At 33.3% G+C, this 25,305-nt stretch overlaps 1 protein-coding gene and 1 long non-coding RNA gene across 2 annotated transcripts in view; one reads left to right on the forward strand and one right to left on the reverse strand.

Annotated features, from left to right (window-relative positions):
* The window catches only part of LOC123543536 (uncharacterized), a 37,381-nt gene extending 12,471 nt beyond the window's left edge, over positions 1-24,910 (forward strand). The window contains exon 4 of the mRNA XM_053547916.1: positions 23,110-24,910. Coding sequence (XP_053403891.1) covers positions 23,110-23,575 — 466 coding nt within the window. The 3' untranslated portion in view covers positions 23,576-24,910. The remainder of the gene's footprint in view (positions 1-23,109) is intronic.
* On the reverse strand, positions 13,039-15,350 carry LOC123532729 (uncharacterized). Its single transcript, XR_008371661.1, has 4 exons — positions 15,229-15,350; positions 14,665-14,726; positions 13,998-14,056; positions 13,039-13,438 (listed from the first exon to the last, which is right to left on the reverse strand). It is a non-coding gene; the product is annotated as an uncharacterized LOC123532729 (long non-coding RNA).
* Positions 24,911-25,305: the final 395 nt, after the last annotated feature.

Raw genomic sequence — 25,305 nt, forward strand, 5'->3', positions numbered from 1 at the left:
TGCAACTGATTCAAAGTTAGCGACCTTAACCACTGGGCCATAGAGGTCCCAGGTAAAACATTTGTATTCAAGCATGCAAATGGAAACCAAAAATACTTGAGTCATCCGTGGTTTCAAGTAAAAAAAGCTTGCGCTTAATATAACATTATGTAGAGATGGTACCTAAAAATTCAAATTGCATCTGATATTATTTTCTGTTGAACACTTGATATCGGAGTACCTCAATTATATAATGGTTTAACTTTCATGCTTCATTTTACATGCTGAAAGGCAACTATTTAATCCGAAAAAATTTGGTCCTACTTGGAAAAGTGAAGCCAGTGACAGATAACTCTTCTAGGACTACTTAGATATGTGACCAAAGTACGCATAGATTCGGATGTGTTTCCCAAAAATATAGTTTACTTCAAGATCTGTGAATAAGCATTCAAACAAAAAGTTGAGCATTATCTTTCATTTTCGAACGAAATAATTTAAAGACAATTATTTTTATTCATTACTGTCGAAAATTTACAGGTATGGTATGATCATAGGAAAGAAAACATTATTCGTGAGAAAAAAATATAAATAGACTATAAGAATTTTACGACATCGAATCCCTCAACATTTTACAAAATTCGTTTGCCAAGAATAATCAAGGCCTCAAAATGTACGAGTTAAAAACAGAGCGATATAAAAATGTATATTCTATCTGCTGGTCACACCAAAACCATACCAAAACCTGTGCCGAAAGAAGTTATTTCCCTTTTTATGACACGCACCTTGTGTTTACAAATTTACCTAATTTGCATATTGACCGAGTTGCTGAATTTGCCGTTACATTAACTTCTGTTAATATAATGTAGACGGTCACCAGTATAAATAAAATGGTTGTGTTAGTTAAAAAGAAATGACAATCACCCCATCAAAATAATGAAGCCGGTTTTGCTGTCAAAAGTTCCCGTATTAACTGAACGGTGCTATGTTACAATATTGCGAGCGTGGGGTAAGCGGTATGCGCTTCAGTTTTGCACTTGATTTGTTGTTGTTGTCGTTGAATACGTGGCCTTAGGTACCATCTCTATAACATTTAACGTCAATATCGATGTGCAATTCAGCATATCAAGATACCGAAATAACAAAGCAATTTACGCAGTTTGAATTTTCGTTTGCAAAAATTGATGTTGTTTACGTTTTTTAGAAAATGTTTACTTTCATGTGAGAAAGATATATCAATGATTATTTGATAAGACCTGACACATTCGCAATGTATGAGTAGACGCATCAAATGTTATCAAAAACCTGTCAAAATCGGATGTAGAAGTCATGCATGAAACTAAAGTTTAAACATTACGATGATTTCAAAAACGATAACAACAAAAATAGAATATCCTTCAGAAGCGTAGCGTGATCAATTTAGATGTTACTCAGGGGGAGAGTGTGGGAGGAGGAGTCCCCTCCTCCTGCGGGGTTCGGGGAGCCTCCCCGTGGAAATTTTAGAGCAAATTTTTGGTGACTTTTCTAACCAAAACTATGCTCCTTTAGTTTAGAACAAACCATTCACAAACGGCTCGGAATATAAAGAAAGGTCTATATAAGTTGATAAACGTTACGAATCGGAGTCGGGGAGAAGAGCGGGGCTGACATTTTGGAAGGACTTGGACTAGGCAGGACGAAATTTGTTATTCACAAATTAATAACATGAACTTATTTGTTGTATACAAAATTTGCATTCACTATACATTTTCTATGGAACGACAAATGCGTTAATTTTCATAAAAAACAACATTAGAGTAATAATATCAACGACGTCCCTTTCTGCGATATTGCACGCGTAATCTGACGTCCTTCACCAAAAAACATGAACGGAATGGTCACGTTCCAAAAATTATTTCAGAATTGGACGCCAAAACTTTGAAAAAGAACATTTAATTATAGCTTTAGCTATTTTTATTTTCTGGTGTCAACGATCACAGAACACGACTGTATGAATTTTCACTGGAGTTAAAATATATTAAACAAAAACCAGGAACTGTATTTTTATCGGAAGGCGAATTATAGTTGAAAGTGGGCGGGCCTTTTTGACTGTTCTGTTATAGGATGACGGAAAGATTAATATCTTGACATTTATTTTGATTTTCTGATACTCCTAGAAAGCAAATGAGTTATTTTTGTAGCAAGCTATCGTAAAATGTAAATATAAGAATTGAATGGTATTTTTTTTGTGCGTTCATATGGTTATGAACCACACTGGAAGGCCAAGTATCACTTGTGCGATCCATGATTTTGCAAGAAGTCCCAATGTGCTTTATACCCGTATAAACGCACAGAAATTATTATTCAATTATTAAATAAAGTACACATGTGTTCGTACGTGTTACAACAGAATATATGCAAATTACCTTGCAGTAAATACTCTAAATAGTATAGCAGCAAACCCCCAGTTTTAGCATTCAACCTGGCCACCAAAAGTTACAAAATATGTCATATACCAAAATGTTTGGGAGGGTCTGAAGTTTATTGGACTGCCAGCATAAATTGCAAATTTTTGGTGCGGACCGAGAAATCCAAGATGGCGTCCAAGATGGCCGCCATTTTTAGTCCTTATACGTAGATTTGAAAATAAGGCTAGTAAATATTTATGAAGAAAACACAAGTGACTTAACCACATACAAGTATCTAAACTAAGAAAGTGATAAATAATTGTTATATTCTCGAGGTCACTCAAGGTCATTTCAAGGTCAAAGTGTCAAAAACGGTCTAAAATCACTGTTTAAGCTAAATCTTTTTTATTGTCTCCAAACTGAATGACATAATTTGTTATTTCTCATATCAGAGTAGATCTGTGTGTATTGCAGTTTCATTTGCACCTTTTTAGAGGAGTACATTTGGTTACCATGGTTACCATAGTTGAACTAAATACGTTACAATATAGCTATTTGGTAGATTCATATACAAGTTTTTAAACTGTCTTTGAAAAGAACAAATGTTACAAACTTACTTCTATTGTGTGTAGTAAGAAGAAGTGTTATAATTTTGGAACTGGTCAATGTCATTTCAAGGTTAAGGTCAAGGTCAAAATAGCGCAAAATTACTTTTTCACTTACAAATTGAGTGGATAGATCTGGTAACTATAGTAATACCTAAATGTTCTTTACTATGGCCGGAATTTAATCTCTATAAGGCAGATTTAGATATACTTATGAAGAAAACGTATGTAAGACAGTTTTTAACAAACATAATATTCTGGTTCATGGTCAATGTCATTGCAGTGTTTTAAGATGACCGCTATTTTTGTCCTTTTAGGTCGCGTCAAAAATAAAGCTATTAAATATCAATGAAGAAAACACATGTGACCTAATGGCATACAAGTATTCGAACTAAAAAATGTTTAAAATAAATGTTATATTTTTTAGGTCACTCAAGGTCATTTCATGGTCATACACAAGGTCAAATACGGTCTAAAATTTGGTGAAACCAAATGCGTTTCAATATAGCCACTAGTTTAGATCTAGTTAGTGGAAACCGGTCACGGCCATTTTCAAGGTCATATTCAAGGTCAAAGGGTGAAAATAGCATAAAACCACCTATGAACTGATCAGACTGCTGAGGGCAAACTTTGACTTTTGCCAAATTTAAAAACAGACAAAATGATGAAGCTATTTCAACAGATTCTTATTTCATTCTTCATCCAAAGGGGGGTGGGGGGGGGGGGGGGGGGGTCCCAGTTAGGTGTCTGCGCAAAATGTTTTTTGATTTTCTGAAAATAACACCTGAATATCTCAACTAATAAAAAATGTTTTAGATTTTTGGTGAAGTTTGTCCATTGAACATCAGTAAATTTGATTAGGCCACTTTGTGGCTCTGTGTTGAAAAAAGTATTCAAGAAAATTTAAAACGCAACATGTTGTGTAAATGTCAATTGCATAGTTATTTTATCGCGAAAGTTCCAGGTAAAAAGTTTGAACCATTTTTAAAAACGCGACGGAGATTGTGTTCCTGGCTGGTTACATGTCAAATTAGCCCATCCGCTTTAAATGTGAATTTCTATAAAAGTAAGCCAAAACTGATAACAGTAACACTTGTGAATGAAACTTAATACATGTAGGTATATTGTCATAAAATATAGAAAAAATCAAAAAACATTTTGCGCAGACACCTAACTGGGACCCCCCCCCCCCCCCCCTTAGGGTAAATTCTCTTCTAAATATTGAAGTTAGGAAAATGTTGTAAGCATTATATTGATTTCTAGACCAAGTTATTGTTTGCCATCTGTTGCATGTTTTTGATATCACAATCGTCTTCCTTTCAAAACTTCAACAGTTTCCGTGAAATGAATCACTACGTTATTGGAAAACATCAAGTAAATAATTATACAGAGACGAAAGTCTTGTGAAAGGTGTTTAGGCTGAAATATAAAATCTATATCACGGAACAATAATAAAGGAATTGTCCAGACGATATTAGTAATTAAATATTAACTGGTTCTGAGAATTCATTGCACAGATAGATAGATAGATAGATAGATAGATTATTCAAACAAAAGGCAGTATGCACATATGTATGTCCTAGGTTTCTAAATTACTTTCTGGTACTTATGTGTAAATGTTTAGTTCTGCTCATCTAGGGGCTAAAGGGCTTGCACTTCCAATTCCGTCAATCAAACCGTCCGTCAATCAAACCGAACCTGCAACATTTTCGTTTATATCGTGTTGGGCGACCTGTGGTTTTCCACATTTTTTATTTTAAAGAAATCGAGGTATTACCGTATTTCAAACGTATTAAGGTGTAGGATGTATAATTATTTCGTGCGTTACATGCCATGAATATACTACCATTTTAGATTCCCTACAGTTTGTTAACTCAGCGCCAGGTTATAGTGATTAGTACAGCCAGTCTACCTAACCCTCTGACCCGTGACATTCCGTGCAAAGCATAGTTGTAAATACATGTACACTACTGGCTATTGCACAAATTAAAGACTCCAGTCCTACCTTTTAACCTTAAATTGTCACTGAAAAAGCATGATAATCCTGACTATGAGCAGTGACGCCTGCCAAAATAAAGTCTATTTTATATAAAATTCTATATAAAATACCTGTGGTTTTGCGTGCTAAAGTGTGGCGCGTGGACGTTAACTGTTACCTATTGTAATCATGGGTTGCATACACAAAATAGAATTTAAATAGCCGCGGAGCAGGGCTTTAAACCCACTAGAACTAATGCGGCTTAATATATTATGTTATTATTAAGTTATTAAATATATATCTTTTTCGCGAATTTTAACTTAAAAAATTGATAATTTTTTTTTTTATTTATTAATAACTTCCTTACATCTTTTAACGTTGTTTCAGCAAATAACGTTTTATTTACACTACAGTAAGTTCTTTGATTATTATGCCCCCGAAGTTGGACATATTAATTTCAATTTTAAATACTTAGTATGTTTTGGGAGTTATGTATACTTGTGTTTTTCCTATAAAATGTTAAGGTCAGTAGTGGCTGTTTGTCAAGTTACCGTAAAGACGCGCCACAAAATAACTGTATTCTTTTGTATTTCTATGATGGTAATTATACATTCTTTGCATGGAGAAAATGAGAAATAACAAGTATCTAGTTACAAATTGACAGTGACATGTATAAGGCCAAGACAATGTGTTTAATGTCTATATATATTATTAAATTAATGCAGAAGTATGTACGGTACTTCATGTATTAGGTGAGTTTAGACCACACTTTGTTTTTACAGTGTATTTATTTATTTATTTGGGTTTTACGGCGCACCAACACACCTGCAAATTTTGGTTCCACATCTCATTTACATTGAAATAAAAAACATGAGGGATGGAATTTTACAGTGTAAGATAAGATAATTATTATTCTATGTTTATAAAACTCTACTGAGAAGAGAATGACTGAATAAGTTTGCAGATGAAGCTGTGAAAACACATTAATTCAAGGAGAGCCTAAATTGTCCCAGTATTATCAGAATGGTTTGCACCAAGTTCATGTGGGAGGAAAAAGTAGGTCACTAGGTCGTGGTGGGTCTTTAACACTTCAAGTAATTTCTTGAATACCGATGGTTAAAAATAAATACTATAGCCTACTTACTAACGGTTAATGCGCATGCGATAATGTTACACGCTGATAGCCACACGAGAACTACATGCAGATATAGACTTGTCATAGTGCACTACTGCGGGAAATATAAAGCGGTAGTATTAGACTGGGAAATTCATGGCATGATTAATTTTGATTGAGGTATTTTTTTCTGCAATAAATTTTGGGAGATGAGTGTAAGGGCATAAGAAGAAGGTGGCTGGAATTGAAATTTGGTTTCTTTATACTACCCCCTCCCTCGACGGAGTGATGTAAGGTTGGGTAGGTGCTTTGCAGTATAATGACCCGGAAATATATAGTCATAACGGTATGATTTCCATGTAGAAATTAATGAATTGATAGTTTATATGACTGAAATTGAGTGTTATACTATGGCAATGAGGATAACAAAGTCTAAATGTTAATTTATGAATCTGTTCTTTTTGCTGTCGTTGATTCTCTTTGATTATGGGATAGATAACTTATTTTTATTTAGGAAATATTGCTTTGGAATTCATAGTTGTCACAAACACGGTTGCTTATCCTTCCAAATTTTACTAGTGATGGACAATTGCCATTAGGAAGATCGTTCTTATGGTCAATACCAGCTATAGTATATATGCATCTGAAATCATATATGTATTTAGAATTTTAAATGTATTTAGATTTAAATATGTATTTACAATAACAATGCAAGTGGAGCTAGAAAAAAAAATACGAAATTTATAATTTTTTATCGAAATTTTGATAAAAGAGCAACACCAATCTGCCGTCACAAAGTTTATTAGTCGAGGACCAAGACAACAACATACTCATATGCTATGACATTGTCCCTACCCCCATACCCACTCCTGATCAGTTTTATATTGCTTCTACGGAGTTTTCAGTTTTTTTAAATGTTACTCGGCCGAGTAACTGACTATGCCACGCTACGCTCATGGACAGTGGCAATAAAAGATTTTGTCTAGTCACTGTAGCAGTATTGTCTGTGCTGTTCACATTTTAATTTGTACAGTAGCCTACTACTGGCTAGTTTGGTAGGAAATTACACCGTGCATCGGGAATGTATAGTGCAGGGAGATTTAGGCAATTCAAAAAGCAAAACATTTTGTTCATTTTGTCGCATATCATATTGATGGCGAATGAGACAGCAGTTATTACGCAGTGATAAACTACGTCATCAAGTATACACGTCATGATGCTTGGTATCTTCCTGGAATAGTATACAATGTGTATGTATGAGAAGAAGAATGTTAGCTAAATCATTATCAACTTTTTAATGTTTTTTTATAATTTAACCTTTTTAAACTGAAATACATTCAGTCACGGCCCCATGTTGGGTGCCCAACTGTCACAGGGTGAGAAAAATGTTCAGTCAGACCTGGACTCGAACCCGGAGCCTCGGAATACCGTTCCGATGCTCTACCGACCGAGCTACCCGGCCAATTGAACATTTTCTCCCCGTTTTAATACTCAAGTCCTATACCGCGGCAGAAAGAAAGCGTTGTATGACACGAAAATTGAACAGCTTACAAAACAGGTAAATTATTCTAAAAACCGACTGTCAATTGATTGATAGATGCTTGAATTCCCTAAGAGGGTCCAAATTAAGGGATCACACTTCTGGACAGTGTAGCGATTAAGGGGTCACCTACTGGACAGTGTAGCGACTTTTAAATCTCATCATTGTCAAAGAAATGTTGCACATCTTCGTTTTGATGCATTTTCAGCACGGTACGAGTGCTGATATTTCGAATGACAACGTTAAAGAACGCTTTCAAGAATTTTGGAAATTGTTTACTTTCACTTCTCCACAAATGGAATTTATTTCCAAAGCGGGACAAGTTTTTGAAATGAATACGAGACAGTACGGAACACAACGGGAAAACTTCAAACGAATGACTAGAAGGTCATAATATCTCCACAGAGCATGGTCACCAGCTGGGCAGTGACTGATGACGCTTGAATAACTTAAACTTGCGAACGTTGACAGTGTACGCGTAAATGGCATAAGCATTTCATATCCACTGTTAACCAGTCCCATGTTTATAAAAATGTTTTTGGTCTCAGCTGAGTTTGAGACAGAAATGGTTATGGCACTGAAGAGTCACTTGAAAATAGTCATTAACAGAATATTGGATTTTAAGCATGCAATTTAGATATAAATGACAAATTAGGTTTCATAATCAAACTCATCTTAGACTGAAAATGTTTTGTAAACTTGAGGCCTGATCAGAATGTTTATGAGTGCACTATTTCGGAAAAGATTAAGTGGTTTGAACAAGCCTTGAATGAGATACATAAGGAATTTTAAGCAAAATGTTGGAATGGCGTTTTAGAGAAGATCTGTAGTTTGCTTGACTATTAGGTGCTATAATGAGACTCGGTGTCAATGATAGCACTAACGTGCTGAGCTATTAAAGCTTAGAGTCTGTACACCAGAAACACTACATATCCAAATGCGGATATAAAACTGAATTAAACGCCAGATTTATCACATTATGATATTTTCTTTCAAACTTTGATTAGAAACGTATAAGATAGTGAAATATATCTTGGTTGCAGAAGACATTCGTCGAATATCTTTATCATTGCGATGGATGAGAGAAAATACATTCGCTTTTTTTGAGGTTCTAAGATCAATCCTGAAATATCTTTGGATTCCAGGTAACATGGTAGATGGAGACACCCAATGTGTACCCTAAAGTCGTTACTTACTCTCTTACTAACTCACTCACTCATTCAGACCAAAATTTATTCACGTTGAAACTAAGGCCAGACTATTTGTCTCACGGTTGTCATGCTTGAGCTAGAATATGATTTATCTTTTCTGCCACTGTCCACATACACGATTTTCGCCACCTAACAATGATATTAACATAATTTATACTGGTTTAATTTCATAATTATAACTAAATAGTGTAAAGCGTGATTAAAGTTACCAGGTGTCCTTACTTTCTACAACATAATTCATTATTGTTAGAATAGAAAGTAATAGAAAAAATGGAAACTCCACAGTTCGCTCAACATGACAAAAAATGAAAATGTTGCAGGCTCGGTTTCATGGACGGTTAAGTGGAAGTGCCGAATGCTACCATGTCCTCGAGTGTTTAGGGTTATTTCTATATAAATTAGAACTGGTTACAAGGCCAAATTATAAACTCTTTGTACATCTTTTCACATTTTAAAAATTATATCTATTAATATACTGGTTGCAAAAATATTAATCATTATTATATTTTTCTTGATTATATATTACTTAAACTCTTTGTACTTATCATATAATGTAAATAATTTTCAAACATGTCCCACAGATGTACAAAATCTCATGTATGCTGTATATGTGTCAGCAATAACAGAACTGATGTCTATAATCTACTGTATGGCCCATTTGGTACCACTTAACGGATGACCCTACTTATTAGATTTATCATAATCTTCTCAGTACCGTGAAATCCCGATTTAATGCTGGAAAAGGGATATTTTCAGGAACAGTGTACGTTGTGCATAGGACTACATAGATGAGATATGATTGGAAAAATTTACTAAACAAAAACACGAAATAAATCCAAATGAAACAGAACAGAACATATTTTTGTTTCAGTAACTTATACGTATACAGTATCTCGTTACATGCATACATCCAATTTTACATATAATAATTTCATGGTCATATAATAAAAATCATCTTAAAGTAGATATAAATGGGCCAATTTTGGCCCCAACCAAAATGATTATAAAATATGTGCCGTTTTTTTACCAAAATGCATGTATTTTCCAAAACTAAACATTAAAATCTGCAAGGACAATTGTTTATGGAAAATCTAATGTTCACTTTACGTGCTGTAGTGAAAGAAAGCATTAGCGTATCTTGGGGGTATACTTAAATAAATTGGAAAAAACAAAATAATAAATGATTACTGTTACAAATGTTTGATTAGATATCAATGTAAACACATCAAGCTATTCAAACATACATAAGCCGGTAACAGAATTGTCATAGAAACGGTCTTAACTAAGGGAAATAACTCTTCGGAATCATGAAACTAAAAATTTCTTGAAAAATCAATATTTATTGTTTTAATTTTGTTAACGTTTAAAAGTATGATTTAAAATCATGTACAGAGGTAAAATTCTTGGCCTGGTACATTTATGAGTATAAAACGTGTACTTTTACTGTTGGTTGCCATGGCAACAGGGCTAAAATTTAGCATTTTTTAACTTTTTGCATGTTATAGCCTCAATATTTTGATGTTTGTACATTTAATGGACTTATCACTGTTACAATTGACATTTCATAATGCTCCTGTAAAGAAAGCAGAAAAGAGTCTTTCAGTTGCCATGGCAACGGGGCTAAAATTTAGCATTTTTTAACTTTTTGCATGTTATGACTTAAATATTTTGATGTTTGGATATTTAATGGACTTATCACTGTTACAATTGACAACTCATAATGCTCATGTAAAGAAAGCAGAAAAGAGCCTTTCAGTTGCCATGGAAACAGGTCATTTGGTAATATGTTCAATAATGTTTCCTTAGGATAAGTAAGTTTTCATTATTTGTTGTCACAACTTTTAAAATTATAAAGATAAATCTGTTAGCTGTAATGAAATGGATTTAATTAACTTACTTTGTTTTGCATGCAAAAAAAAGGTATAAACATAATTCATTGCCATGGCAACAAAAGTGAAAATGTATGTATAAAGGTTACAGTACTTTTATTGGAGAAATATATGTAGAGACTGCACAATTTCGAAGAGGGCCAATTTAAGAGCTGGTCTTATAGCAATGGCAACAGAAACTAAATGTGTCCATAGGACACAGGTGCCCCAACTCCTGCCACTGTAACATGGTTTAATGACAATTTTTAAGATGTTTGCAACACAAACTTTTAAGAACCGTATGTGTATTTTTCACTTAGTTGGCCATAACTGAGTAAAATCCTAAAGAGAACACTTTATAGGCTATAAAACAATCCTCTAATGTTTTATGATTCTAGGTCAAGTACATTTTAACATACATGTTTCACAAACTTTTTTTTAGTAAGTATTGACAAGAAGTCTGGTCTTGTGTAGTGAAATAATGACTGTAGGTAAAATATTTTCGGAGGTACGTGCGACAAAACATTAAAATGACAATTTTTTCCTAGGTCAGGGGCGATAACTCCTACAATACTGAATGAATCAGGACGCGAAACCCCAGGTGCACAACTGCACATGCTGACCAACATTCCTATAAACTTTGGTGACTCTAGGTCAAATACTTTTGGAGCTACGCGAGACACAACATTAAAATGACCAATTTTTAACTAAGTCAGGGGCCATTACTCCTACACGACTGAATGAATCCGGACGCGAAACCCCAGGTGCATAACTGCACATGCTGACCAACATTCCTGTAAAGTTTTGTGACACTACGTCAAATACTTTTGGAGCTAGGCATGACACAATACTAAAATGACCAATTTTTACAAAGTCAGGGGCCATAACTCCTACATGACTGAATGAATCCGGACGCGAAACCCCAGGTGCACAACTACACATGTTGACCAACACTCCTGTAAAGTTTTGTGACTCTACGCCAAATACTTTTGGAACTAGACGCGACACAACATTCTCGTAAGGACGGACGGACAAGAGCAAATCTAGATGCCCCCACCACTCATAGGGGGGGGGGGGGGGGGGGCACAAAATTACATGTCTCCCATGATTGCCCGTCAGTGTTGACTGGGCATGTAACTTGCATTTATTTTCAGTATGGTTTGAATTTGAACTTTGACCTATTTGCCAAACACTATAGTGGTCATCTACTGAACATAGGCATTCATGCTATAATGCTGGATGATCATAATAAGTGAAAGTGTTCTCAAGCTTATATAACCTGAATCAGTCTTTATATAATTGTCAGTGACCTTTAACTTTGATCTACTGACCCAAAATTATTCATCTGTTATGATTTAAAGCCTGATGACCATGGGCAAAATTATCATTCAGCTTTCCATAATAAAATTTTTCAGTCTTATGGTCACTGTGATATTGACATTTCACCTACCAGCCCCTTAAAGAAAGAGATCATCTACTAAACTACAAGATATTTTGACAAATATTCTGCTATTATTGATCAGTTACTGCTTTCAGTCTTCTCCATATTTTGTGTATAATCATAAATTCCATTTATTGCCTTCCCTTTCCAGTTATTGAAGGTCAAATATGAGATATGACCAAATGCTAACTATTACTTTAGAAAATGAATGCAATGCATTTTCAGCTGTGTACACAACTGACATTAGAATTCATATAATTGTGATACTTGGCTGTCTTATAGAAATATGGAGCTAGTTTTAATCATAATTATGCAGCTTACTAGAAGACTCTAGACTGTATATATCAGCTTTTTTTCTCATAACAAATCACCATTCAAAAAAAATATATGTTTATCATAAAGCTAGATCATACCTAATCAATATTATTGCCAGTAAGTATTTATTGATTTATATTTGTAAGGCCATACTATACTAATTGTTAGATTATCATCCCCTTACTTTTTTTAGTTTCCGAAATCATCTATGGACTATTTCTATAAAGAATGTTATAAATTATTAACTTTCAGTTATTATTGCTTATAGTCAAATCCATTTGACAAAAATAACTATTATAATTATGTCATTTTTTCTCTTTAAAACCTCATTAAAGCAAAAATAAAATATCTGATCTGAAATAAAAAGAAAATAAAAAAATACAACTTCTTTCCCCTTGTGAAGAAAATTTAATCTAGCAATTAATTTATGATGGCCCCAGATACAAGTTAGAAAAACTATACAATTTTATGTATATTCTGCTATTTCATGAACTTGTGAAAAGTAACTGCATAACTTTTCATCAGTTTTGTTGCATTTATAATAAATTTTTGACAGATGATGGCCACTGAATGTATCATTTTCATTTTTCAAAAAGTAAGATATTTACAAAGAAACAAAATTTATTACCATCTAACCTGACATATATTATATAACTACAAGCATTTTATATAAAATAATGATGTAGGAATCTGATAAATTAAACAGTTTGATAAATAATTAGTATTCATAAGTTATTAAAAACACTTGATTATCAAGAATTTAGAATTAGCATCCACACTGTAACTTAGATTGAAATGTAACACTGGTAGTCTCTTTCAACACTGTAACTATTACCCCCATGTAAATGTTACAAACATGGATATTGCACTTTAACAAAAACATTAGTCACTTCTCAGTAAATGTGTATTGTGCAATTATTTATTCAAAGTATGTAATTTCTGATGCTCCAGCATGCACCTCCAAATTCATTGTCCATGGCTGTTTTCAACCTAGATAGTATACCTAGAATGAAAGAAATAAAAAATATCTTTCTGTGTATAAAAGTGTAAACATGTTGAAATGTAGATGCAAATTACTAGAAAAAGACTTAGTGTCATGACTAATTGAAATGAAATATTCAATCATAAGGTTAAAAAGAAAAATCAAACATTCAAAATACTTAAATTACAAGTCCACAGAAAAACAGCTTAGTCTTTCAACATTTCGGGAAGCTATATACTCTGGTCTGTAATGTAATATAAAGCAACTTGATAAATTTTTAATATACCCTTTTGAAATGAAGTCCCTGAAATACTGAATTTTGTTATGACATATATTGAAATCTGTCTGCTTTTGTCATAGTTGATAGAAAATTGATTCTGAATCTTGCGCAGAAACAAATATATACATGAACTATCTTCTCATCTCTATATAAATAAAAATACAAGGTACAATCTGTGTGTACATCAGAGCATAATTAGTGTTTTGAAGTTTTATTTATCAGATCTTCCTTAGGTAATTCAATTCCTCAGTTACAGGTTTTGTAATTTTGTGAAAGGCAAGGAAAAGAGTTCTAAAATACCTTCTTATCACACTGGTTGTTTGGGGACATTCAATGCTTCAAGACATACAGAAATACTCCTGAAATAAAAAAAGTCAAATAATATTTTATGACATAACCAATATGCATAATTATGTGATTCATCAATTAATTTAATTACAGAGGTCATATTCATAATGTTTCTCATATTTTAAATTAGAAAATATTTCAACTTCAGGTTATTGAATATCTTAGATGAAAATAATCTTAGAAGCTTTATGAATATGACCTTAGATTTATTTATATAAAGCCACAAAATTGATTTAAAAGCAACTTTCTTGAATTAAAAGTAATGTTCTGGCAGGTACATGTGTATGGCAGCTGATCTTTCATTGTGTCATGAGAACAAGTAAGTCACACACCACAACTATATTTTGGGTCTCAGTTGATCTGGTGTTACTCTTGCATAAATATGACAAACATTTTCTTTTATTCTAGAAAATATAGGTCACAGAAATTTCAAAAAGATCATGGGATACACTGCAACCCTGGATATACAGAATATAGCATAAATATTTTAAAATGTTTATGCTTTCAGCAGAAACAAAGTAGATAGATGGTAAGAACTGTGGAGATTAACTTGGGAGGCCTATAATTATCATAAGAAAAAGTGTGTAAGGAAAATTTTAAAATTATCAAAAAGACATACCTTTTGACCACTGACCAGTTGAAGGTAACTAAATAATCATCTCTATATTCATACTATTATATCTGAAATATAATACAAAACAAACACTGATTAGTGCAAGACATCACAATATGTCAATATTATAATAATGATAATAAGAAACTACATTACAAGCCTTTATAATTTCAATCATATTCTGTTGTCCTTGAAGCATTCTTTTATATCTGAAGGATTAATTGCCTCATTTGTGAAGGACACCAGAAAAATATTCCATATTTTAATCAATAAACAATATCTCATTGCTTGTATTTGTCAAATTACTGCTTCATTAATGTCATATACAGTACATGTATTCAATGAGTACACACCATTCATCAGGCTGAATCAGAAAAATAATGCAAAATGTAAACACTGTACTGTGTCAGTAGATTTTTTGTCTTCCTACTGCAAATTATTGTGAGTGTCACAGATAACGTTAACAGTCTGTACCGTGTCAATAATTCTGCTCCATTTCCATTGAAATAGAATCGAATGAATACTTCCCTAGTTAATTTAACACAACAAAATTGCACTTTATCTACTTACCTTAAAAATTCAATGTAGAAGGGTAAAATGTTGTAAAAATTCCTAGATAAACAATCTACTTTCGTTTTCACATGCACATGTTGACAGCGGCGCCACCTATAATATTGCCTGGTAACGAGCACCTTGCTTCAAGGGAGGCCACTATTATACGTGAGAAAGGCCAGACAAATAATATCAGTTTTTCCAAAATTCGTTTATTAGCAACCCTTGCTTCAGTTTCTGGTTAGGAAAATATTAAATAGAATTAATAAATGAAATAGCTGTTATAAAATGTTAACCGAAGCAACTGTACTGGTTGTACTTTAAACTCATTTTACATCAATACTGAGAATGTGTTATTATTAAAAACGACACAGTTCGGTAGTTTAAAGTTTATTGTAGTGAAAACTGTCGATTTTCAACACTGTCATCAATCTTATTATTTTTCAAAAATTGGGGGCCATCTGCCTATATAAATCCTACGTACGCCTTTTATATAAAGTCAAAGAAATATCAGCATTATCATGGAAAGAAAATATAAAAATCATGCGTGTAAGTTAAGTAAAGTAAAGTAAAGTGTTTGTTTGTTATAGTGTTAACCCTACTGCAAGAGCCAGCCAAGTTGGTTTATGAGACACCTACATTCATTGAACAGCATTACTTCCCGATTCGTTATTTTGTTTTTGAAAATATAGAGACGGGATAAATCATATGCCGTGTAACTTTTTTGTAGCCGATTAAATACAGCATGGGTCAATCTATGACATATATATATATTATGTTACCTATTATTTCTTCGTTACGTATTATATATTGTATTGTCCTGTTATCTTTTTATATCAAATTTGATAATTCATCAATATATAATATAGTGTGTAGAGATACAGTCGTAGTACCCTCTGTTATGTACTGTAGACTGCTCCTCAACCAACATCATCAGCATGGAGTCCGCCGTCATCGGGTGTTTCGGCCCTAAAATCCATGAACACTCTCGTGGCGGGTGGGCCCACAGTGGTGATCAGTCACTGCGCGTTGGTTGATTGCTTCCAGCTCTTTTCCTCCCGTCTCAGCCACAACCAGCTAGAAGCACGTTCAGCAGATTGGCTTAGTCTCTGGATGGCCTTCCGTCTCTCTCTGCCAGTAGTTCCGATTGCTGCCATCAGTCAAAGTCGGCAAACGGACTGTGAACAAAACCCTCTCACGCCTACTTCAACGGGGAACAGCCAAGTACACCAACCTTTTTGCCTGCAAAGGTTCAGAAGCTCTGTGTACTTTGCCTTCTTCCTCTCGTAGGCCTCCTCGCATCTTGTCTCCCATAGTACTGTGAGCTCTATGACGGTGAACTTCTTCCCCGACTTGGACCACAGGACGATATCTGGTCTCAAAGTTGTCTGGGCAATGTCTGGGAATACAAGTCTCCTTCCGAGGTCAACTTCCATGTTCCATCCGGCAGTGCCGTCTAGGATTGATGCTTGCTGTGAACTGTCTCTTTTCGCAGATTCACCCGGCTTGACAAAGGCAATATGACTTTGATGGGTGTTACTTCTGCGTTCCTTCTTTCTCTCTCCCTCCAGCCAGTCAGCCAACTCCCTGAGGACTGAGTTATGTCTCCATCTGTATCTTCCCTGTGTCAGAGATACATGTGTAAATACATTATACATGTATAATGATATATCTGTTAGACTGAAGCTGAAAAGGTGGACTCTTTACAGAGATGATAGTAATATATAAATAATAATAAATATATATATGCATCTGCCCAATTAAAGCCTTCTTTCTACCGACAGCTACTTCATAAAAAAAATAAATGTCTAATGATATAGCACAAACACGTTCAACCCATACCACTTTCCTCATCCCAGATTTCACAAAGTCAACAAAAAGTGAAATAAACCTTATGTTCATTTCTGTTGCTTCTCCATTCAGCAACAACTCTCGATCCTTCCTCCATGTCATGATTAATTACTCCACCCACCTGCCTTAGAAAGTCCTTTTAATAATTTCTCTTTCTTTTTGTGTTTCATTTCTTACATTTACCACGTAAAATGTTCATCTTTAATTTAGGCTGTGGCTAGCTCAGAGATATTAGTGACTTCATAATAATGGTTCATCTTGTTTTGTTAGTATAAAAACAGACCTTTCCAACAAATGCAGTTGGACCCAAATGTTGAAGAATTGATCATTAAACAATTACCAGTTATTAAACGAGCTCTACCATCCTGCAATGTAGTGTGTATTAATGCAAAACTGCAATTTTTGTTTTAAAAAAAGTGAATGAGTTTATACTAGTATCCACTTTGGTACTTTAATCTTATTTGAAAATGTGAATCAACAGTTCAGATAGCAACAACCACCATCAATATGTCAGAAGCTGTGAATTTCAGTTTTCAGCCTATACGCTTTTTGCTATCTTTTTTACACATATCTCCCCTACCTACGTTTGTGAGAGATAAAATAATGCGCGTATTAAAAAATATAGGTATACCTATATGGTCATAAACTAATACAACATGGGTCAATTTATGACTGAAATATAATACTGTTTTCTGTTATTTCATTTCAATTTATTTACATATCATATTTTCCTGTTATCATGTTTGGTAATCTATAAATCTCGCACTAACATGTTTGATAATTATGATTTTTCCCCATTGAAACGTTTCAATACAGAAAATATTTCTGTATAACATTACAGTATGTTTTTAAGTTCTATCATTGACAACCTTCTTGAGTTCAACCGTTCATGATAATCATATCGAACGGGAGTAGTATCAATAGACAGTAAATAGTCAATACACAGTTAAAATATCGTAATCTATATCTGTAATTTGCATATTGTTAGTTTGGAGCTTTAGAGGCAGATCATTTACAGGGTTTATAACAATAATATAGATATAAATGTTATTTCGTGCAATCAGGTAAATATGTTATTTTTGTTATTTTTTATTATATAATATTTTATAGTTTTGGAAAATCTTACATGTTTATCAGACAAGAATTATTTTCTCGCTTGGCCTGTCTGAATGAAAGTGTGTATAAATTGTATCTTCAGTAGCATATTTCATATAAATTAATGAAAAAATCATCTGTAGTTTTCTAAATGATTGTTTAGAAATCACAGAAAGGTCATTGAAGCAAATTTATGTTCTGACAGAATTCAATTTTACCTGTGCAAAGTATATTTATCATAATTGCCTTCGGCCGAAAACGGCCTTAGTGATATGAACCACAGAAACTCTCTTCCCGCCTGCTCCTTTTATCACTGCGGTTTGGAAAATCATGCGCTCTAAAGGTTCTCATAACTGTCTATTATAACGCCTGTAATCTTTGCGTTTTGTTGGTACGAATGGTAGTGTACAATACTCTTACTATACATTCTTTTGGAAATCAGCCTATTATTACATTTTTGTACTTTTATCATTTAGGCATACACGGGTTATCGCGAACTCCGTTCTAGCAACCAATAATGTAAGAATATTGCATGCTGTTACTTGAATGCTTTTTATTGTGTTTAACATCACACCGGCACAACCCTATGGTATATGTCATATGGCGACTAGTGGAGGAAGACCACATGTGTCTCTTCGAACATTATTTTATTATGGGCAAGTATCTGGGTAGACTCGCGGACCTTTCATAAGCCAGCCGGGTTTCTTGCTCACTTATAATTCTAAACCCTAAGCGAAGTTTTGAACCACAACAGTGAGGGATAATAAAATCATAATTCCAATCGATTGACATGAACGCCATAACCTTTGCTATTATTTTGATGTAGACATTCAGTAGATTTCATCAAATTCATAGGTTCAAAGTGTACTGCTATAATGTGGAATTTACTAATAATGCGACTTTTGATTTAAGGGTTATCTTATTGTTACCCTTACGGTTAAATAAGTTTACTTTATACTATTATTTACTTGTGGAGTCACTGAGTACAGCCCAAAATACTCTAGCAGGGCAAGCACAAAAAGCAATATTCAAATTAAATAAATATTTGTATAAGTTTACTTATATATCACCAAAACATAAATTGGAATTATTTGTTAAGCTTGTGTCACCTATTTTAAATTATTGTTTGGGGGTTTGTAAATGATTTATCCGTCGAGAGGGTGCACATGCAATTTTGCAAAAAGCTTTTAGGAGCAAAAAAGGTAACGCAAAATAACTTTATCTATGGCGAATTAGGTCGAGTATCTTACAGAACAATTCACATGTATAATATAGTAAAATATTGGTTAAAAATATTACAACTTGGTCATAACAAATATGTTTTTATTACATACACATTGTTGAAAAACGACTTTGAAATTCTTCATGGTAGTCGTAACTGGTGCTCTTTACTTAAAGATTTACTTTGCTCTCTGGGTTTTGTAGATGCTTGGTTATATCAAGGCGTAGGTAACGTTGATATGTTTTTATATATGGTCAAACAAAGATTAAATGATCAGTTTATACAAAATTGGAATTCAAGAATAAATAATTATTCTAGAGCTTTGTTGTATAAGAGAATTTCGATTTTTAGATTTCAGCCGTATCTTGAATATTTTAATGTCAATAAATTTTGTATATCTGTTACTCGTTTGAGGGTATCTTCTCATAAATTACAAGTAGAAGCTGGAAGATGGGTAAGACCAGTTAGTACACCATTAGATGAAAGGAAATGTAATATCTGTCAAAAATTAGAAGAAGAATACCATTTTATAATAGAATGTGATTTGTACAATGATATAAGAAAACAATATATACCAAGAAAGTTCTGGATTAGACCAAATATGTTTAAATTTATAGAACTTTTGAACTCCGAAAATAAAAAAATAATACAAAGTTATGAATATTTATATTTAATGCATTTAAACTGAGACAGTCTACTTTGTAATAATACTCTATATTATCATATTTTATGTTATGGTTGTAGTTAAACGTTTGTGTTCTTTCAGGTCTTGTATTTCGTTTCGACAAGGCTGTGATTGAACTGATTGTTTCTATACATGTTGTATTTTAATGTATTATTAAACGTTCCATATAAATAGTGTCTATTTGGTTTATTGCTTCTGTTTTGAAGCTACTTATCTAAGCATTAATTATGATTCTGTTTGTCGATTTGAATATATATATATGGCAAGTAGCACAACTTTTGTAAACTTGTCAAAGATGACTTTCTCCGTTTTTTGTTGTTTTTTGTTTGTTTGTTTATTTGTGTGTGTTTTGGTTGTGAATTGGTCTTTTCTGCCGCTCGTCTTTATGGTATATAACTCTTTATAGTAACTATTATATCGTGATGTGCACCACTGTTTGCTGTATGTCTTGTATTATGTCATATTGATGTCATGATGGGCTTTTAAGCCTAAAGGATTTGCTATAAATTTGTCTTGTCTTGTCTTGTCTATCGCTGTTACGTTTTATTATAATAAAATATGGGAGAATTCCGTTTAAATCCTTCAAAATTTGGCAGAGATCAAAACAAAAAAAAAAAGGTGCGGAGTTAGGAAAAAAAGTTGAGCAAATTAAATCAAACACAAAACTACGTATACGAATAAAAATCCAGGGATGAATCCTAATCAAGACACTAGTTATATAAGGAGTCTGAAGAGATATTCTATAAGCACAAAGGCTGTAATAGGGGACCAATTACCGTATAGCGGGTTAATTCTGCGGGCAAAAATTCTGCGGTTTTGTCCTAAAATGGGTCTAGTTTATTTCTGTGTTGTTTCTTTTTTTTTATTTCTGCGACCTTCGAGACAAGCAGAAATTAATTTTTACGGTTTGCATATATCGGAAGTAAATTCTGTGCATGGGAAATAGCTACTGCATTTACTACGTCATAATTAACGACTCAAATGCGTATCGTTATCTTCAGTTATGTCTTCGTAGCATTATCTAGGTCGGAATCTAAGTGAAGTTCGCGCAGCTGATTTATGTTTAAATCTGATTTCTTTTCATTACCGTGCATGATCAACAATCAGATTTAAAAATAAATACTGTAGGTCTAGTACCGGTAATTCAATTTGAAAGACATTTTCATAAAATGTAATTCTGCTGGTAGAAAAATATACGATTTATTTACAAATAATATACAAATGCAAAATCTAGTGCATAGTCTGTTCACAATCCATTCAGTTACAACACACATTAATTAGTTTGTTTAACTTTTCATAAACCTAGAGAGTTTTGTGATATAAACTTGTAAAGATTACACGCCCGAAACGGTAACCATTCATTCTTGGACAATAGATTGATACAATAATAAAAGCAATCAACCACAATCTCTACGGTATGAATAACCTGACAGCAGACGAAAAACTCGTGAGATAAAAATAACGGGTCATTATGTACGAATCTTCCTTTGTATCTCTGATCGACGCTTCTGTTCGTTCAAATATTGACAATTTTGCTGAAATGTACCCATTATTATTATTCTTAGATAATATTCATTATGCATTGATTATGCGATTAGTTCTTTTACTGGCTGGTGATGTACATCCAAATCCCAGACCTATCAAGCATTAAACAGGAGTCAGAAACTTTTTTTCTATTTTAATTTATCTTTTTCCAGGCTTTCACAGATTGCTGCTCACCCAGCGTTTCAGCGATCAAAAATGTAAGAAAACTGCCAGATTTTATTTTGTTAGAATATCTTGACACGAACATTTTCCCAACTGTGGAAAATGTTTCAACCTTTCTGATAGCGAAAGACATTGCAGTCTTGTTACGTTTGTGAAATAACCATACTATCTGCGTACCCGCAATTTGCCAAAACTCTACAGTTCCCATTTGTTTCCTGTTCATTACAGAAACAAGTATATATAGTAAACTTTGCGAACTATTCGTCGTGTTAGCTTTTGGAAACAATTATGAGAAATTTTATTATTAAAATGACTCAGAACATTGATTTAAGATGGAATTTATATATAGTTTGGAGATAACGGCATCTTTAGTTGACGACGCCAACCTGATCGTGTTACTGATTTACTTTAAATGAAAAAGAACAATTGAATTGTTGTCGTACACCGCCCTTAAATTTTATAACAGCAAAATAAAAATGAGAAAAACATATTATATTGCTTCATACATATTTCTCAAGGATTAAATGCTTTACTAACAAAGATAAAAGTTAAAAAGAAATACTTCAATTCGAATATGGCGTATTCTTCAATATTTTTGACTTATCATCAACCAAACATTTCAATTATTCTTACTTCCAGATTAACGTCTTACTGTCTTATTGTTTCTATGCTAAATATGGGTTAAAGTGAAGAAGTGGGGCCTCCGGGGCCGAGAGCTTAATGTTTCTTTATTTTGAATCACTTACCGTTGATGTGGGTTCGAAACCTCGCTTGGGGTGCAGAAGTTCTTTCATACGAGGTAGCCACCCAACTGGCATACGGAAGGTCGGTGATTCTACCCAGGTGCATAAATTCCCGAAATAATGCACGAATGGAGCACCAGGGTCTTCATGCACCATCAAAAGCTGGAATGTCCCAATACGACTTATTAATGTGTCGGTTTGACTGTGACAGCAACAATTAAACACTGGAAGAAAATGAAGATTTATGAATGGAATTAAAGAAGATAAATAGACAAACAGATGTAAAAGTGAATGATAAAATATTTAATTGAAAACCTATGTAACAAACCCACAGAAAATAAAAGATTTCCAGCATTTCAGAAAAAAATATAATTTTATTGAAGTTGTGGATCAAATTTTCATTTAATTAAATGATTCGTTAACAAAATCGAACCAACAACGAACAGTACCTATATTTTACTTTATAAGCTATTGCCTTGTACGTTATATAAAGGAAAAAGCATACTTACTGGCCCAGTAATACTCATACTAATTGTTGTTTTATAATACACGTGTCATTGGAATCATGTTCTAATCATGTCACATCATGTTTTCAGGGAACCTTTTAATGGTGTTTATCACAACACATCACTGGCAAATAAAGATGAAATCGTAGAGGGCGGTCATTTAATGCACGGAACTCACTTCACCTGCACACTTTACCAAGGAGGCCTTCCAACAATATCACCACATGGCACAGAAAGAATTCAAATTCCTATCCGATACATCATGAAGTTATTCGCTTCCCCACGTTTGTTTCTGAGGAAAACGGCAGATGGTAGAAGAAACAAAACTTATTACAACCTTGTTTTAACAGATGACATCAATCTCGTACTGGTGGAGAGGGAAAACGACGAAATTCAAGAATGCAACATCACAGAAAACCAATATGTTATATTAGATAAAGACGGCGACAGATTCCAGGTAAAACGTAACAGCGGAGATGGCACCAGTAAATGGGTAAATCTGAGAATCGATAAAGAGATACCCCTCATACCGCATGAGTGGACCACAATGCAATGATTTCAACATCTTGAAACTATGAAAAGAATAAGTATTGTGTTGCTTTTTAGTTACGCCTATTGTCATATTTTTTATTATCATTTTATATGTACGCTTAAGTAGACTTTTGACATTTAATTGTAATCTGTGTAAGCAGCTCTTTCGGTCATAATTTCTGGTTCAGTCAATGTTTAATGTTTATTAAAGAGTGTGACTGTTTTAATTACTTTGGCTCTAAACAGTGTCAACGTAAATTTACCACGAGGGATGTCTCGCTCACGCCTTGATCATATGGACAAAATATATTTGTCCTCAAATTATGAAATCACGTTGCAGTTATATTTATGCTAGACATGATTGCTTATAATTTATAATTTTCTAAATCAAAACAAATGATAATATTGACAGAAGTGAATACGAAGTCACAGAAAACGAATTTGTTATATTAGATCAAAATAATGACAGATTCCAGGTAAAACCAAACCACGGAACTGGCAACAATTACAACTGGGTAAATCTGAGAATCGATAAAGAGATACCCCTCACAATTCCGCATGAGTGGACCACAATGCAATGATTTCAACATCTTGAAACTATATGAAAAGAATAAGTATTGTATTGTCTTTTTAGTTTTGCATATTGCCATAATTATCATATATATACAAGTACGCGCTTTTAGATATTTTTTTGACATTTTTAATTGTAAAGCTATGTAAGCAGCTGTTTCGGTAATATTTTCTCGTTTGCATTATCCGCTTCTGTCAATGTTTAATGATGTTTATAAAGGAGTGTGACCGTTTTAATTACTTTGGCTCTAAACATAGTCACCATAAACTAACCTCGAGGGATGACTCACTCACGCCTTGATCATATGGACAAAATATATTTGTCTTCAAATTATGAAATAACACTGCAGCTATATTTATTCTAGACATGATTATTTTTATAATTTTCTACATTAAAACAAATAATAATGACTCACCCACGCCTTGATCATATGGACAATATATGTTTGTCTTTAAATTATGAAATTACGTTGCAGTTATATTTATGCTAGACATGATTATTTTTATAATTTTCTACATTAAAACAAATGATAATGACTCACTCACGCCTTGATCATATGGACAAAAATAATTTGTCTTTAAATTATGAAATTACGCTGCAGTTATATTTATGCTAGACATGTTTTTTTTTATAATTTTCTACATTAAAACAAATGATAATGAGTCACTCATGTCTTAATCATATGAACAAAATACATTTGCCTTCAAATTATGAAATTACGTTATAGTTATATTTCTGCTAGACATTATTGCTTATAATTTTCTAAATTAAAACAAATGATAATATTGACTTGTTGTACATTTTACTATTCTCCGGAGAAAGCCGTGGCAAACAGCTTTGGCGTTTCACAGGAAAAATATCAAGACTTAAATGACGGACAAGTGGTAGATAAACGTACTTATGTGGCGCAATACCGAAAATTAACTGCACACAATCCAAGATGGTAAACAAAAAAGAGAAAGACTTAGTGTTCTAGATTCATTGTAAACGCGGTACATACGAAATGCAAAATGTGCAACAGTTAGCTGAAGGTACAAAATACCACAAACTGCAGCTTCTTGTCTATTGGTAGCTTGCCTACCAACTAAATAATGATTTTCTTTTCTCATATAACTAATCGAAACAATGAATGAATTCTTAAACATGAGCCTTTTCCTTCACTTATGAAAATACATGTACACACG

This window comes from Mercenaria mercenaria, chromosome 7 (genome assembly GCF_021730395.1).
Source record: "Mercenaria mercenaria strain notata chromosome 7, MADL_Memer_1, whole genome shotgun sequence".
NCBI classification, from domain to species: Eukaryota; Metazoa; Mollusca; class Bivalvia; order Venerida; family Veneridae; genus Mercenaria; species Mercenaria mercenaria.